The sequence below is a fragment of the Macaca mulatta genome, chromosome 10, assembly GCF_049350105.2.
Source record: "Macaca mulatta isolate MMU2019108-1 chromosome 10, T2T-MMU8v2.0, whole genome shotgun sequence".
Lineage (NCBI taxonomy): Eukaryota > Metazoa > Chordata > Mammalia > Primates > Cercopithecidae > Macaca > Macaca mulatta.
The window spans coordinates 27,037,875-27,053,939 of NC_133415.1; the positions used below are offsets into that span (position 1 = coordinate 27,037,875).

General features: G+C 50.4%; 1 protein-coding gene across 1 annotated transcript; it reads left to right on the forward strand.

Annotated features, from left to right (window-relative positions):
- Positions 1–1,374: 1,374 nt before the first annotated feature.
- LOC114670534 (immunoglobulin lambda-like polypeptide 1) lies at positions 1,375–9,295 on the forward strand. Its single transcript, XM_077950307.1, is given in 4 exon segments — positions 1,375–1,697; positions 7,405–7,523; positions 8,891–9,062; positions 9,064–9,295. Coding segments are annotated over 4 exon segments (642 nt in total). The 5' UTR covers positions 1,375–1,491; the 3' UTR covers positions 9,209–9,295.
- The last annotated feature ends 6,770 nt before the right edge of the window (positions 9,296–16,065 follow it).

A 16,065-nucleotide genomic window follows, 5' to 3' on the forward strand; every position in this document is an offset into this window, starting at 1 on the left:
AGCCTGGTGACAGAGCAAGACTCTCAAAAAAAACAACAACAAAAAAAGGTCAAGATGATAAATTTTAGGTCGTGTGTATGTTACTACTTTTTTACAAATGAAGAAAACAACACTTTGACATGCATTATCTCCCAACACCAACCTCAGCCCGGCCCTGAAAAGCGAGCAGAGCCGGCAGCATTTCCAGCCCCACCTCTGGAGGAGAGGAACCTGAGACTCCTGGGTGACCAGAGGCGTCTCTGGCAACACCAGCAAAAGAGCCTGGCCCTGGCCGCCCAGCACAGGTGCTCAGTCCCTCCTCACTGCCACTGCTCCCCGCCCCAACAAAGCACAGGGTCCCGAGATGTTGGGAGAGGGTCGGGGATGCCGGGCTGGGAGAGGACCCGGGGGCCTGTCAGAAGCCATGACATGACGCGCTCACCGCTCGGGAGGAAGCTACTGGCCTCTGAGTGAAATCTGTAAGAATGAACTCTGGAGATGTATCGTACAACGTGGAGACTACAGTTAATAAATGTATACTGGAAAATTGCTAAGATTAGATCTTCCGTGTTCTCACTACAAAAGCGTAAGTATGTGAGGAGATGGACGTGTGAGTCAGCTTGATTTAATCATTTTACAGTGTGGCAAAGCATCACATTGTAGGTGGTCAATATATACAGTTTTGTCAATTACACCTTCAGGAAGCTGGGGTGGGGAGTGTGTGTGTGTGTCTGTGTGTCTCTGTGTGTGTGTGTCTCTGTGTCTGTGTGTCTGTGTGATGTGAGGTCTGTGAGGCGCTGAACGTGGCACATTAAACGGCGTTTTCGTTCTTACCTCATGATTCCTGGACTTGAACCGTTGAGTGGCTTCTGGCTAACCCCAAACCTGTTTCCTCCTCTCTAACCACACCTCCCTCCAGGGCTGGTTGGAGGAGCCTCAGCCCAGCCCCCTGAGCTCAAGCCCTGGGGGACTCCTGCTGGGCGGCTCTCTGGACCCCAGTGAGATGCTCCACAGACCCAGGGCGCCCTGGGGGAAGGAGGGAAGTCAGGCGCGTCACCTCCTGGGACCAGCCCCGAGGGGACTCAAGCCCATCCAGGGTGCAGGTTCCTCCAAAGGAAAGCCCCAGGGGAGGGCCTTGGGGGGCCATGGTGCAGCCCACCTCCCTGTGTGACCTCAGCCCTTGCCGACCCTCTGTCTGTGGTGGGAGGTCCCCGAACAAAGCACCCAGGGCCCCAGGGGCAAGGCCAAGCTGACAGGTGTGGGAGGCAGTTGAGCCCTGCATCCTGACCACAGCAGGGCAGTTGGCAGATGTGCCTCCGGGACAGAACCCCAGGGGTGACGGCCATGGACGCTGGAAGGGGCCTGGCTGGGGGCAGGGACCAGAGGATGAGGATGGGGCCACATGGACTGGGGTGCCCTGGGACAGCTGCTGCCAGCGAGAGACCGGGGCACCACTCTCCAGGGAGCCCACGCTGCAAGTCAGGCCACAAGGGCCTCCGACCCTGAGGGCGGATGAGGCCAGGGACAGGCCAGCCGGGCCGTGAGGCCCCTGGTGAGCCAGGCCCCAACCTCAGGCAGCGCTGGCCCCTGCTGCTGCTGGGTCTGGCGCTGGTAACCCATGGCCTGGTGCACCCAACGGCTGCACCGCAGAGCAGAGCCCTGGGCCCTGGAGCCCCTGGAGGAAGCAGCCGGTCCAGCCTGAGGAGCCGGTGGGGCAGGTAAGGGGTGAGAGATTCCTGGGGATGTGGGGGTCTGGCGGCAGAGGCGGGAAAGGATGACCAAGGGGAGACAAGCCAGAGGGGGGAGGAGGAAGGTTAATCCCTGGAGGGGAGCCAGACACACACTGACTTTAACTGAAGTGTTAATATTTTTCCATCATGGATTTGTTTAAATTAATTTTTATTGCTTAATGTCATATTAAAATATTATTTATCTTGATTCCTGAGATTTTTGCCCCCACCCCTTACATTTGGCACGAAGGCCAATGTCTCCCTTACCTCCCCCTAGTCCTTGGGGTAGGGCAGGACCGGAGGCAGGGGCAGGACGTCCACAGGGGTGGTGGCCACTATCCCTGAAGGGTGCCCAGGCCTCCCCCTCCTCCCCCTCTTCCTTCTCCTCTTCTCCCTCCTCCTCCTCCCCCTTTCCCCTGGCCTATGTCACCTGTCCACTCCCACCCTCACTGGGCAGGGGCCACTCCCTGGAGCTCCAGCTGATGTGTGAGGGGCGTTTCCTGGAGTCCCTGGGTCACTAGACCTCAGCCAGCATCGCCTCCTGAAACCAGCCCCTAGGAGACCCAAGCTTATCCAGGGTGCAGGTGCCTCCAAAGAAGAAGCCCAGGAGAGGGTCTAGGGAGGCCACAACTCCCTATGTGACCTCAGCCCTTGCCACCACTCTGCGTGTGGTGGGAGGTCCCCAGACAAAGCACCAAGCATCTGGGTCCATTTATGACTATTTGGGACACAACAGCCTGGTCATCGCTGGTGCACGTTGTACCCACAGGCGATCACATTGTACCCACAGGCGATCACGTACCCACAGGCGATCACATTGTACCCACAGGCGATCACGTACCCACAGGCGATCACGTTATACCCACAGGCGATCATGTTGTACCCACAGGCGATCACGTTATACCCACAGGCGATCATCATTTCAGGGGCAGAACCTCCCTCTCGCTGGCCCCATAGGCAGGTCCTGCTGTGATCCCCTTTGTGCAGATGGGGATAGAGCCCAGAGAGGTGAGGCAACCCGTCCATGTCACTCAGCTCATGGGCACAGATTCTAAGGCCCAAGCTGGACAGCCTGTAGCTCTCCCCTGCCCATCCTCTAAGCTGATGGAGCTGACACGTGCACCTCTGGGGCCTGAGTTTCCCCCCTTTTTATCTTCTTCTTCAAACAAAGTTTCACGGAGTTTCATCTTGTTGCCCAGTCTGGAGTGCAATGGCGCGATCTCGGCTCACTGCAAACTCTACCTCCCAGGTTCAAGAGATTCTCCTGCCTCAGCCTCTGGAGTAGCTGGGATTACAGGTGCGCACCACCACACCCGGCTAATTTTGTGTATTTTTTTAGTAGAGATGGGGTTTCACCATGTTGGCCAGGCTGGTCTCGAACTCCTGACCTCAGGTGATCTGCCTGCCTTGGCCTCCCAAAGTGCTGGGATTACAGGCGTGAGCCACCGCGCTGGGCCTGAGTTTCCCCTTTTGCAATCTGAGGGGCCCTGATCAGTGAGGGCCTTCAACCTCCCACCCACCCAGAGGATGCTGGGGTGGCTGTGGTGAGACCTCCAGCAGCGGCAGCCAACCTGACCCACACCAGGAGCCTGGCCATGGAGGCGGGATCAGCATGGTGGTGGGCCAGGACCAGGTCTCAGTGTCCTGCATGGACTTCTGGGCAAGGAGTCCCCATCAGGGTCAGGCTCTGTGCTGGGGCTGAGGTCCCAGAGGATCTAGATTTACCCCAATTCAAGTCTACAAGGAGCGGGGGCTGGGTGAGGAGACAGCCACAGGCAGGGTGATGCCTGCAGAACAGAGACTGGGATGGGGAAGGCCGGAGGGGTCTCCACAAGGGACAGGTGACAGGTGGAGGGAGACACAGATAATAACATTGGTATTATGTTGGGGGGGATATTAATATAAGTTTTTATATTATAATCTTTAGAAATCTTATAGAAATACTATGGGCCGGGTGCTATGTCTCATGCCTGTAATCCCAGCACTTTGGGATGCCAACGCAGGCAGATCCCGAGGTCAGGAGATCGAGACCAGCCTGGCCAGCATGGCAAAACTCCGTCTCTACTAAAAATACAAAAATTAGCTGGGCGTGGTGGCAGGCGCCTGCAGTCCCAGCTACTCGGGAGGCTGAGGCAGGAGAATCGCTTGAATCCGGGAGGTGGAGGTTGCAGTGAGCTGAGATTGCACCCCTGCACTCCAGCCTGGATGACAGAATGAGACTCCCTCTCAAAAAAAAAAAAGGTATTTTGCTGGGGGAATATGAATATGAGTTTTTATAATCTTTACAAATCTTATAGAAATACTATGGGCCAGGTGCAGTGGCTCATGCCTGTAATCCCACAACTTTGGGAGGCTGAGGCAGGATTGTTTGAGCCCAGGAGTTTGAGATCAGCCTGAGCAACACAGCAAGACCCCATTTCTACAAAAAATATAAAAACTAGCCAGTCATGGTGGCACTTGCCTGTGGTCCCAGCTACTTAGGAGGCTGAGGTGAGAGGATTGCTGAAGCCTGGGAGGTTGAGGATGCAGTAAGCTGAGATCCCACCACTGCACTCCAGCCTGTGACAGAGGGAGACCCTGTCTTAAAAAAAAAAAGAAAAGAAAAAAAATGAAAAAAGAGAAAAACTGATTATTACTGTCGAACTCTGGTAAATATCTCCTATCAAGTAAATATCTCTTCTATTCATACCTTATTAGAAGATATTTTCATTGTTTTTAAGAAATTGATTGTGTATCACTTTTTATATTTAGTTGTAAATTTATTTGTTTTTTTTACTTTTTTAGAGATGGGGGTCTCACTATGTTGCCCAGGCTGGCCTCCAACTCCTGGGCTCAAGCAATATCCCTGCCTCAGTGTTGCAAGTAGCTGGGACTACAAGCATGCACTACCAAACTGGGATAATTTTTTGTAGAGATGAGGTTTCACCATGTTGCCTGGGCAGGTCTGAAACCCCTCGGCTCAAGCCATCCACCTGCCTCGGCCTCCCAAAGTGCTGGGATTACAGACATGAGTCACCATGCCTGGCCTGTATTACTTTTAATAGGTCTTAATAGGTTTTAAATATTAATTATTTTTAAATTAATTTCGGAAGTCTTCTACAACATGGATGAAACTTGAAGACATACGTAGTGAAATAAACCAGACACAAAAAGACAAATGTCATTTGAATTCACTTTTATGAGGTCCCTAGAATAGGCGAATTCACTTGGACAAAAAGTAGATTTGAGTTAATGGGGTGAGGGGGAAGGAAGAATGGGGGACTGTAGTTAATGGGTTTAGAGTTTCTGTTTGGGAAGATGAATGAGTTCTGGAGATGGATGGTGGTGAAGGTTGCCCAACAGTGTGAATGTACTTAGTGCCACACAGCTGTATGTTTAAATATGGTTAAAGTGGAAATATTAATGCTATGTATGTTTTACTGCAATTATAAAAAAAAGAAAAAGAAAAAAAGAAGCCAGGTGTGGTGGCTCATGCCTGTAATCCTAGCACTTTGAGAGGCTGAGGTGGGCTCACTGCAACCTCTGCCTCCTGGGTTCAAGCAATTCTCCTGCCTCAGCCTCCTAAGTAGCTGGGACTATAGGCGCACACTCACGCCCAGCTAATTTTTTTGTTGTTATTGTTTGGTATTTTAGTAGAGATGGGGTCTCACCATGTTGCCCAGGCTGGTCTGGAACTCCTGAGCTCAGGCAATCTGCCCACCTTGGCCTCCCAAAGTTCTAGGATTACAGGCGTAAGCCACTGTGCCTGGCCCCATATTACACTTCTTAAATGCACTTCTCTATTGCTTAATTACCTTACATGTTATATTCTCATAATTTTAAAAGAGTAAAGATTTTTGGGGGGCAGGTGTGGTGGCTCACACCTATAATTCCAGCACTTTAGGAGGCCAAGGTGGGTGGATCACTTGAGATCAGGAGTTCGAGACCAACCTGGCCAACATGGTGAAACCCTGTCTCTATAAAACAGAAAAGTTAGCTGGGTGTGGCCAGGCACGGTGGCTCACTCCTGTAATCCCAGCATTTTGGGAGGCCGAGGCGGGCGGTTCATGAGGTCAGGAGATTGAGACCATCCTGGCTAATATGGTGAAACCCTGTCTCTACTAAAAATACAAAAAAAAAAAAAATTAGCCGGGCGTGGCAGAGTGCACCTGTAGCCCTAGCTGCTGGGGAGGCTGAGGCAGGAGAATGGCATGAACCTGGGATGCAGAGCGTGTAGTGAGCCGATATCATGCCACTGCACTCCAGCCTGGATGACAGAGCAAGACTCCGTCTCAAAAACAAAAAAAAAGAAAAGTTAGCTGGGTGTGGTGGTGCATGCCTGTAGTCCCAGCTACTTGGGAGGCTGAGGCATGAGAATCGTTTGAACCCAGGAACTCAGGAGGTGGAGGTTGCAGTGAGCCAAGATCATACCACTGCACTCCAGCCTGGGCAACACAGTGAGACTCTGTCTCAAGAAGAAAGAATGTCTAGATGCAGTAGCTAAGTACGCAAAAGCCATTTCAGTGTGGGAGGTGAGGTGACTGAGCCCAGGGACTCCAGGTTTCTGGCTGAGGGGTTGAGACAGCCCATGGTCATTGTGATGAGATGAAGACGGAAAATGAGCTGTGCTGGGGGAAGGTGGTCATATCCTCTGGAAGTGATTAATTTGAGAGTCCTGTTGGGTAGCTCACTGGACATGGTCAGTAGGCAATTGAGGTGGAGCTGAGGAGATTTGAAGCTGGGATAGGCTCCAGCCTCGCCATCTGGGCAATAGTGGGGGCCACAGAGTGTGAAGATGGCTAAGAAAGGGGTCTGAATGGGGATCTTGGAGAGTCAGCAGCCAGGCACGGGCCATGGAGAAACAGATGCCAGGGGAAGAGGAAAGGGGAGTCAGACCCCAAGGGGAAAAGAGTCACTGGAAAGAGAGGCCAGCCCCGTGTCGCATCCAGCAGAGACACCAGGTACAGCAGAAGGACCTTGGACATGACCGTGAGGAGTGCCTTGTTGGCCATGACCTGGGAGAGATGGGGGTGAGAGCCTGGGGGACCACACCATGTCCGTAGCACACAACACAGTGCATGGTAGACAGGATGGATCTATGGACGGACATACATGTAAATGGATGGATGAATGGGCAGATGATAGATGGATGCAAAGACAGATGAATAGATGCATAGATGCATAGATGGATGGACAGATGGATGGATGGACAGATGGATGGATGGACAGATGGAATGAGTGATCTGAGAGGTCAGAAAAGGCTCCATGAACAAAGTGAGACTGAGCTGCATCTCCATGGATAGCTATAAAAGCAGAGGACTCTCCTCTTGAGTCAGGAATGACCCAGTGTCCTGGTCCAGGGAGGAAGTCAGCCTGGCTTGACTGGCGACACTTGTGGCGGACTTCAGAGGCCCTTGAAAAGAGGCCAAGTGAGGTTGGGCAGGTCTGAGCCAGCTCAGGACTCCTGAGCCACACCGCACAGCTGCCTGAGGGGATGTGTCACTCAGGGAGTTGCTGGGACCCACTGGGCCAGCGTTGCCATCAGCACCAACAGCTTCAGAGACTGGGACACAGGCTGGGGTGGCTCCAAGGCTGTGGGCAGCACCTGCCTCAGAGAAGGGACAGGCACAGAGACACTACTGGGATACTGGCCACCCCCCTGCCCTGTGCCTAGGTCACAGCCTACACACTGCAGCCCTGTGCCCCTCACACCCAGCAGGTTCCTGCTCCAGCACGGCTCCTGGACTGGCCCCAGGTGCTGGCCCCGGGAGTTTCAATCTAAGCATAATACACTGAGGCATGTGTTTGGCAGCAGGACCCAGCTCACTGTTTTAGGTAAGTGGCTCTCACAACCTTTCCCAGCCTGTCCCACCCTCTCCTATCTTTGGAAATCTGTTTTCTCTCTCTGGGGCTTCTTCCCCTCTGCCCTCCCAGCCTTAAGCACTGACCCCTGTCTTTATCCATGGGGCCTAGACGAGGTGCGTTAGTCTCAGGGTAACCGGCAGGAAGGGCCCCCACAGTGGGAGCAGCCACCTTCAGGTTCCAACAGCGGGACACAGCCTGGTCCTGGGGCCTGGGCTGGGATTGGGCAGGGTCAGGGCTCCTCCCTTCTCCCAGGGCAGATGTCTCAGTGAGGGACAGAGGCCAGTTCTGATGAGGGGCCCTGCAGTGGCCTTAGAGACAGTCCCCGGGACCCCAGGGTCTAGGCTGAGGACTGCATGCCCATCCAGACTGGGAGGGCCACACGGGGGCCTGGGGACACAGGGGTCACCTTGAGGGGAGACCAATGGAGGGCACAGAGAGGGTTCTGGGTCCAGGCTGTAGCTCTGTGGACTGTGCTGGGTTGTGAGGACATGGGGACACAGAGGGATGGGTGAGACTGGGGGAAGCCTGAGAGCCCAGCCCTCCCAGGACAGTTACCAGAAAGGAGAGGGTCTCTTAGGGCAGAGATGTCTGTCCCTGGAGCCCTGTCGCCTTTGGGGCCCAGTGTCTCTCTGTTCACGGGTCGGCCTCCCGCCTTCATTTGAGGAGGGCACTTTAGACTCAGGAGATGACTAGCGGGGAGTAAACGGGGGTGCAGAGAACTCCACGGCCGCCAGGTGAAGTCCAGGGGCATCAGAGGCTGCTGGGGTGGGCATGGGGGCTGTGGTGACCTGAAGTCTGGGGGAGCAGCCCCAAGAACCCAGCCGATGTGAAGGGTCCTGTGGTCGGACTGGTAGGGACAGGGGCGACAGCAGAGCCCCAGGGTTTGTCTGGGTGGAGCCCCTGCTTCACCAGGAGAGCTGAGTGGGCCAGGTTGGGGCACAGCCTGGTGTCCCAGGGGATGGGAAGCTCCAGGCCATGCCAGGCTTGGGCCTCCCCACACCCTGCCAGGATGGTTTTCTGTGCTCAGACTCCAGAAAAAACCAGGAAGGAGGGAGCACAGCCTGCCCTGGGTACGCACGGGGAAACCGAGGCTGCAGAGGAAATGACTGGGCCAGGACGCCTGGGAAAAGTGACTTGGGAAGGCCCCTAGGAAGGCACGGGGCTGTCTGCTCTCCAGAGGGCTCCAGTGGAAAGGAGGGAATGAAGAGGGAGGGAGAGGCCCTGGGTGGACCAGACGGCCACACCATGAACCCTCCCAGAGACTTTCGACAGAGAGAGGCGCTCCACAACACCCCACTCTCCCTCTGCCGTCTCTCACCCCTCCTCTGTCCACACAGGTCAGCCCAAGGCCACCCCCTCAGTCACTCTGTTCCTGTTGTCCTCTGAGAAGCTCCAAGCCAACAAGGCCACGCTGGTGTGTCTCATGAGTGACTTCTATCCGGGAATCTTGACGGTGACCTGGAAGGCAGATGGTACCCCCATCACCCAGAGCGTGGAGTGACCACGCCCTCCAAACAGAGAAAAACAAGTACGCGGCCCGCAGCTACCTGAGCCTGACGCCTGAGCAGTGGAGGTCCCGCAACAGCTACAGCTGCCAGGTCATGCATGAAGGGAGCATCGTGGAGAAGACAGTGGCCCCTGCAGAATGTTCGTAGGTTCCCAACACTCACCCCATCCCCAGGGGCCTGGAGCTGCAGGATCCCAGGGGAGGGGTCTCTGCATCCCAAGCCATCCAGCCCTTCTCCCTATACCCAGTAAACTCTCAATAAATATCCTTCGTCAACCAGAAATCCTGCTCCCTCTCTTCTTTTTTTTTTTTTTTTTTTTTTGAGACGGAGTCTCGCTCTGTCACCCAGGCTGGAGTGCAGTGGCCGGATCTCAGCTCACTGCAAGCTCCGCCTCCCGGATTCACGCCATTCTCCTGCCTCAGCCTCCCGAGTAGCTGGGACTACAGGCGCCCACCACCTCGCCCGGCTAGTTTTTTGTATTTTTTAGTAGAGACCGGGTTTCACCGTGTTAGCCAGGATGGTCTCGATATCCTGACCTCGTGATCCACCCGCCTCGGCCTCCCAAAGTGCTGGGATTACAGGCTTGAGCCACCGCCCCCGGCTCTTCATTTCTTATCTCTCATACAATTTGATGCTTCTCCTGGGTTCTTAGTGTGGCGTTGGGGGAATCCTGGCACCAGTGGGAAAGCAGCCTGGAGGAGAGGATCACAGTCCCCCAGGCATGTCCCCTGGGGAAATAGGCCAGGAAAGGAGGAGTCCGCTCACTGAACACCAGTCCCTCCATTCTCTCCCACCTCCCCTTCCTTCTTGCAGCTCAGCCCCAGACTCACTGTCTACTTTCTGGAGGGAGCTATTTCTGGCTGAGCCTTCAGATATGCCCTCTGTCCCTGTCCTGGTCTGGACCCTCTATCCACCCATGGCCTCTCTTTGTTCAGCCTGGAAATCCTACTTTGGCCTGGAGTCTCTCTGCTTCTGGCCCTGGCCCCTGGAATGCTCTCCTTCCTCTCTGTCCAACTCCCCAACCCTGAGAGCTGGACTGTCCAGGACACTCCAACACCATCAAATTCATGAGCTCTTATATTTTGGGCCCACCTTGATTTTTCACCTGACAGCAGGTTCAGAAGTGTGATAAAAATAAGAGGAAGCCAGGAAGGAAATATACATGAAAGGCCTGCAAGAGGATCAGGACACTTGCAAAAGATAGGCTCTGAGCTCCCCAGGAACCAGTACAAGAAGGGTAATAGGTGCTCCATCGTTTCTTTCTTTTTTCTTTTTTTCTTTTTTGGGACAGAGTCTGTTTCTGTTGCACAGGCTGGAGTGCAATGGTGCAATCTTGGTTCACCGTAACTTCCACCTCCCGGGTTCAACCCATTCTCCTGCCTCAGCCTCCCCATAGTTGGACATGGGGCCTAGTGGGAGGTGTTTGGTTAGTGGTGGATCCCTCATGGCTTGGTGCTGTCTTCCTGATAATGAGTGGGTTCTCGTGGGATCTGTTTGTTTAAAAGTGTGTAGCACCTCCCTGTCAACTCTCTCTTGCTCCCGCTCTGGCCATGTGAGACATCTGTTCCCCCTTCACCTTCTGTCATGATTGGAAGCTTCCTGAGGTCTCCCCAGAAGCTGAGCAGATGCCAGCATGCTTCCTGTACAGCCTGCAGACCTGTGAGCCAATCAAACCTCTTTTCTTTATAAATTACCTGGTCTCAGGTGTTTATTTACAGAAATTCGAGAATGGACTGATACAGACATTAATCTTATCAGTAAGGGCAGAGCCTCTCACCTCCCCAAAGCTACCACTTCATAATACCATCACATTGGAGATTAGGTTCCCACCTGAATTTTGGTGGGATGCAAACATTGAGACCATAGTACCCTATCTCCAAATACAGACACATTCTGAGGACCTGGGGTTAGGACTTCAACATATGAATCTGGAGGAGCACAATTCAGCCTGGAACATCTGCTTTGGTTTGGGCTCCCCTGCAAGCAGGCCTCAAATAAATGCTGTTGAGCTTGTAGCTTGTTTGGGACAAGTACTCCCAGGGGCAAGAGTGAGGGATGGGGAAGGGGAGAGCAAAACAGGAGCAGCAAGAAAACCAGTGCAAAGGCCAAGTATAGTGGTTCACACCTGTAATCCTAGCGCTTTGGGAGGCCGAGGTGGGTGGATCATGAGGTCAAGAGATCAAGACCATTCTGGCCAACATGGTGAAACCCCGTCTCAACTAAAAGTAGAAAAATTAGCTGGGTGTGGTGGTGCTCGACTGTAGTCCCAGCTACTTGGGAGGCTGAGGCAGCAGAATTGCTTGAACCCGAGAGGCAGAGGTTGCCGTGAGCTGAGATTGCGCCACCGCACTCCAGCCTGGGTGACAGAGCAAGACTCCGTCTGGGCTTTCTGGGATATGTGTCTCAGTTTTATTCACGAAAAAACATAGCCCTGTCCACTCTGTATATTTGAATTGTTTTATTACTTGGGCAGGAGTTCTCTCTCTATATATATATATATTTATATACACACACATATAATTATATTTATTTACATAATATATATAATTAATCATATGTAATATATATCATATATCATATGTAATAATATACCTATGTGTTATATAATATATAAATAATATATAACATATAAGATAGGCTGGGCGCGGTGGCTCAAGCCTGTAACCCCAGCACTTTGGGAGGCCGAGACGGGCGGATCACGAGGTCGGGAGATCGAGACCATCCTGGCTAACACGGTGAAACCCCGTCTCTACTAAAAAAAATACAAAAAACTAGCCGGGCGAGGTGGTGGGCGCCTGTAGTCCCAGCTGCTCGGGAGGCTGAGGCAGGAGAATGGCGTAAACCCGGGAGGCGGAGCTTGCAGTGAGCTGAGATCCGGCCACTGCACTCCAGCCTGGGCGACAGAGAGAGACTTTGTCTCAAAAAAAAAATAAAAAAAACAAAAAAAACAAAAAAAACATATAAGATAACATAGAACATATATAACATATTTATATATAATAAAATATATTATTTATGTATGAATCTATATATGTGTGTGATGTATGATTGTGTGTGTATATGTATAAACCACTTGAGGGTAAGTTACATATATCATAGCCCCTTACCCCTAAATACTTCAGTGTGTATTCTCTAAGAATAGGGATATTCTGTTATATAACCACAGAAGAGTTATCTTCAAAAGTTTACATTGATACAGTATATTTAGCTAATATACCATGGTCCCTATTCTAATTTTGCCAGTTCATCTAATAATATCTTTTTGAGCATTTTCCCCATCTAGTACAGAATCCAATCCAGAGTTAGGTACTATACTTAGTTGTGAGGCATTTTTTTTTTTTTTTGAGATGAAGTCTTGCTCTGTTGCTTAGGCTAGAGTCCAGTGGCACAATCTTGGCTCACTGCAACCTCCGCCTCCCAGGTTCAAGCAATTCTCCTGCCTCAGCCTCAGTAGTAGCTGGGATTACAGACGCCCACCACGCCTGGCTAATTTTTGTATTTTTTTGTAGAGACGGGGTTTCACCTTGTTGGCCAGGCTTGTCTTGCACTCCTGACCTCAGGTGATCTGCCCACCTTGGGCTCCCATAGTGCTGGGATTACAGGTGTAATCCATCGCACCCGGCCAGTTCTTATGTCTTGTTAGCCTCTTAATCTGCATCCTACATTTATGAGGAGTATAAAGAAACTAGTTTACCTTGGTGGAATATTCTTTTTTTTTTTTTTTAACAACCCTGTGATTAACATCTTTGTATCAAGATCTGCCTCTACTCTGAACAGTTTCCTTATTGCCAATAGTTATTTTAAAGGGAAATTGACACATACACACAACACACTTGCACAAAACTGGCAAGTAGCAGATAAGTGCTCTTCTAATTTCAGTTTCTTAGCTTTCATGTAGAATGAACAATTACAGTAATACAGGCTGAGGGAAAACAAAGGTATTATTGAAATACACCAGGGACAGCCTAAAACAGTATTAGAAAGCAAGTTCATGCTGCTCAACATTAGCAAGGCAAGGGAAATAGGGAAAAAAATACACAAAAGTGGCTATCACAGGCCGGGCGCGGTGGCTCACGCCTGTAATCCCAGCACTTTGGGAGGCTGAGGCGGGCAGATCACAAGGTCAGGAGATCGAGACCATCCTGGCTAACACGGTGAAACCCTGTCTCTACAAAAAACACAAAAAATTATTCAGGTGTGGTGGCGGGTGCCTGTACTCCTAGCTACTCAGGGGGCTGAGGCAGGAGAACGGTGTGAACTCTGGAGGCAGAGCTTGCAGTGAGCTGAGATTGCGCCACTGCACTCCAGCCTGGGCGACAAAGTAAGACTCCATCTCAAAAAAAAAAAAAAAAAAGAAAAAAAAAAGTGGCTATCACAGAAAAGCCAGCTTATTACTTTAGGTTTTGTGGGAGACTACAGGTCACATAAAAGCAGTCTTAACAATAATTTGACCGCATGTGCAATCAACATTTACAAAACGAAATTATATGTAATGTATAATATAAATATTTTGCCTATAGTTTAATTTCCAAAGTCACATATCGAATGACTGAAATGTACATAAACATTCTTTTATGATGGACCAGAACATCTACATTATCATGACTTAGAAAAAGAAAACAGATGCAAAATAGTGTTAGGAGACTTTCTTGCCTGAAATTACAAGACTAAGTGTATGTGTGTATGTGTGTGTACATATAATTAAATCCCTTTATTCTCATTTGATCCTTTTGGCTGAACTTTATTCATATATTATCTGCCCTCCTTCTTTTTTTTTTTTTTTTTTTTTTTTTTTTTTTTTTTTGAGACAGAGTCTTGCTCTGCCGCTGGGGCTGGAGTGCAGTGGCCGGATCTCAGCTCACTGCAAGCTCTGCCTCCCGGGTTTACGCCATTCTCCTGCCTCAGCCTCCCGAGTAGCTGGGACTACAGGCGCCCGCCACCTCGCCCGGCTAGTTTTTTGTATTTTTAGTAGAGACGGGGTTTCACTGTGTTAGCCAGGATGGTCTCGATCTCCTGACCTCGTGATCCGCCCGTCTCAGCCTCCCAAAGTGCTGGGATTACAGGCTTGAGCCACCGCGCCCGGCTGCCCTCCTTCTTATAGTCTCTCTCATGAAAGGCATTATTATCCAGTCATTGAAGCCAAACCTCTTTCACCAGCCCCCAATCTCTAGACATCAAGTGTTAACAAGACATCTTCCTAAATTTCTCTGGAATTAAGCCCTTCTCTGTTACAGTCTCCTTTCCAAGTCCATTTCTTCATAAATCTGGCATGTGAGATTTTAATTGCTCTGCTGCAGTTTTCTCTTCTTTAATCAGTGGTGACAGCTCCAGGTCTGTTTGCTTCTGTAGTTTTTTTCTTTTTTCATACTTTAAGTTCTAGGGTACATGTGCACAACATGCAGGTTTGTTACATGTGTATTCACATGCCATGTTGGTGTGCTGCACCCATTAACTCGTCATTTACATTAGGTATATCTCCAAATGCTATCCCTCCCCCCTCTCCCCACCCCACAAGAGGCCCCGGGGTGTGATGTCACCCTTCCTGTGTCCAAGTGTTCTCATTGTTCAGTTCCCACCTATGAGTGAGAACATGTGGTGTTTGGTTTTCTGTTCTTGCGATAGTTTGCTGAAAATGATGGTTTCCAGCTTCATCCATGTCCCTACAAAGGACACGAACTCGTCCTTTTTTATGGCTGCATAGTATTCCATGATGTATATGTGCCACATTTTCTTAATCCAGTCTGTCATTGATGGACATTTGGGTTGGTTCCAAGTCTTTGCTATTGTGAATAGTGCTGCAATAAACATATGTGTGCACGTGTCTTTATAGCAGCATGATTTATAAACCTTTGTGTGTTGCTTCTGTTGTTTTTGTATCGCATTCATAGTCCTATTCACAGTAGCACAAATGCAACTCTTAGTCTCTTTCTGCTCAACAGCAACTGGCTTAAAGTGGGCATACAAAGTTTGATATTGAGATTTTATTGCTGACAGTTCCTTTAAGAGTGTAACTGGATTTCTCTCGCTTGCTGAATCAGGAGGATTAGTCTTGATTTTATCTTTCAGCCTGTACTGAACATAATCCAGATCAGACTCAGATTGGGAAGTTTGTTAGTTCCAAGAATTTACAGAAATCTCTGTCCAAATATTAGCTAACAATTAAGCCAACCCAGGACAACTTCATTGACCACACATAGCAAAGAGCACAGGCCTTACAAAATTAGTTCAGAATAGTCACTAAGCAAACAAACAACAATAAACCCCGGCCAGACATGATGGCTCACGTCTGTAATTCCTACACTTTAGGAAACCGAAGTGGGAGGATCGCTTGAGCTCAGGAGTTCAAGACCAGCCTGGGCAACAAAGTGAGACTTTGTCTCTACACAAAATTTTTAAAAATTAGCCAAGTGTAGCGGAGTGAGTGTGCCTGTGGTCCCAGCTACATGGGACGCTGAGGCAGGAGAATCGCTTGAGCCCAGGTGGTCAAGGTTGCAGTGAGCTGTAATTGCACCACTGCATGCCAGCCTGAACAACAGAGTGAGACCCTGTCAAAAAACAAAAACCAAAAAACACGCCAGGCATGGTGGTTCATGCCTGTAATCCCAGTACGCTGGGAGGCTGAGGCAGGCAAATCACTTGAGGTCAGGAGTTCAAGACCATCCTGGCCAACATGGTGAAACCCCATCTCTTCTAAACCCAAAAATTAGCTGGCTGTGGTGGCAGGCGCCTGTAATCCCAGCTACTGAGGAGACTGAGGCAGGATAACTGCTTGAATCCAGGAGGCAGGGGTTGCAGAGAGCCGAGATCGTGCCACTGCACTCTAGCCTGGGTGACACAGCAAGACTCCATAAAAAAAAAAAACCAAAGCAAACAAAAAAAAACTTTCTTATTTGAAAATATCAACAAAATTCACCAACTTTTAGCTAGACTACCAGTGGGAAAAAAAAGAGAGAAGACTGAAATTATTATTCAAACCAGAATGAAAGAGAAAATGTTACTACTGA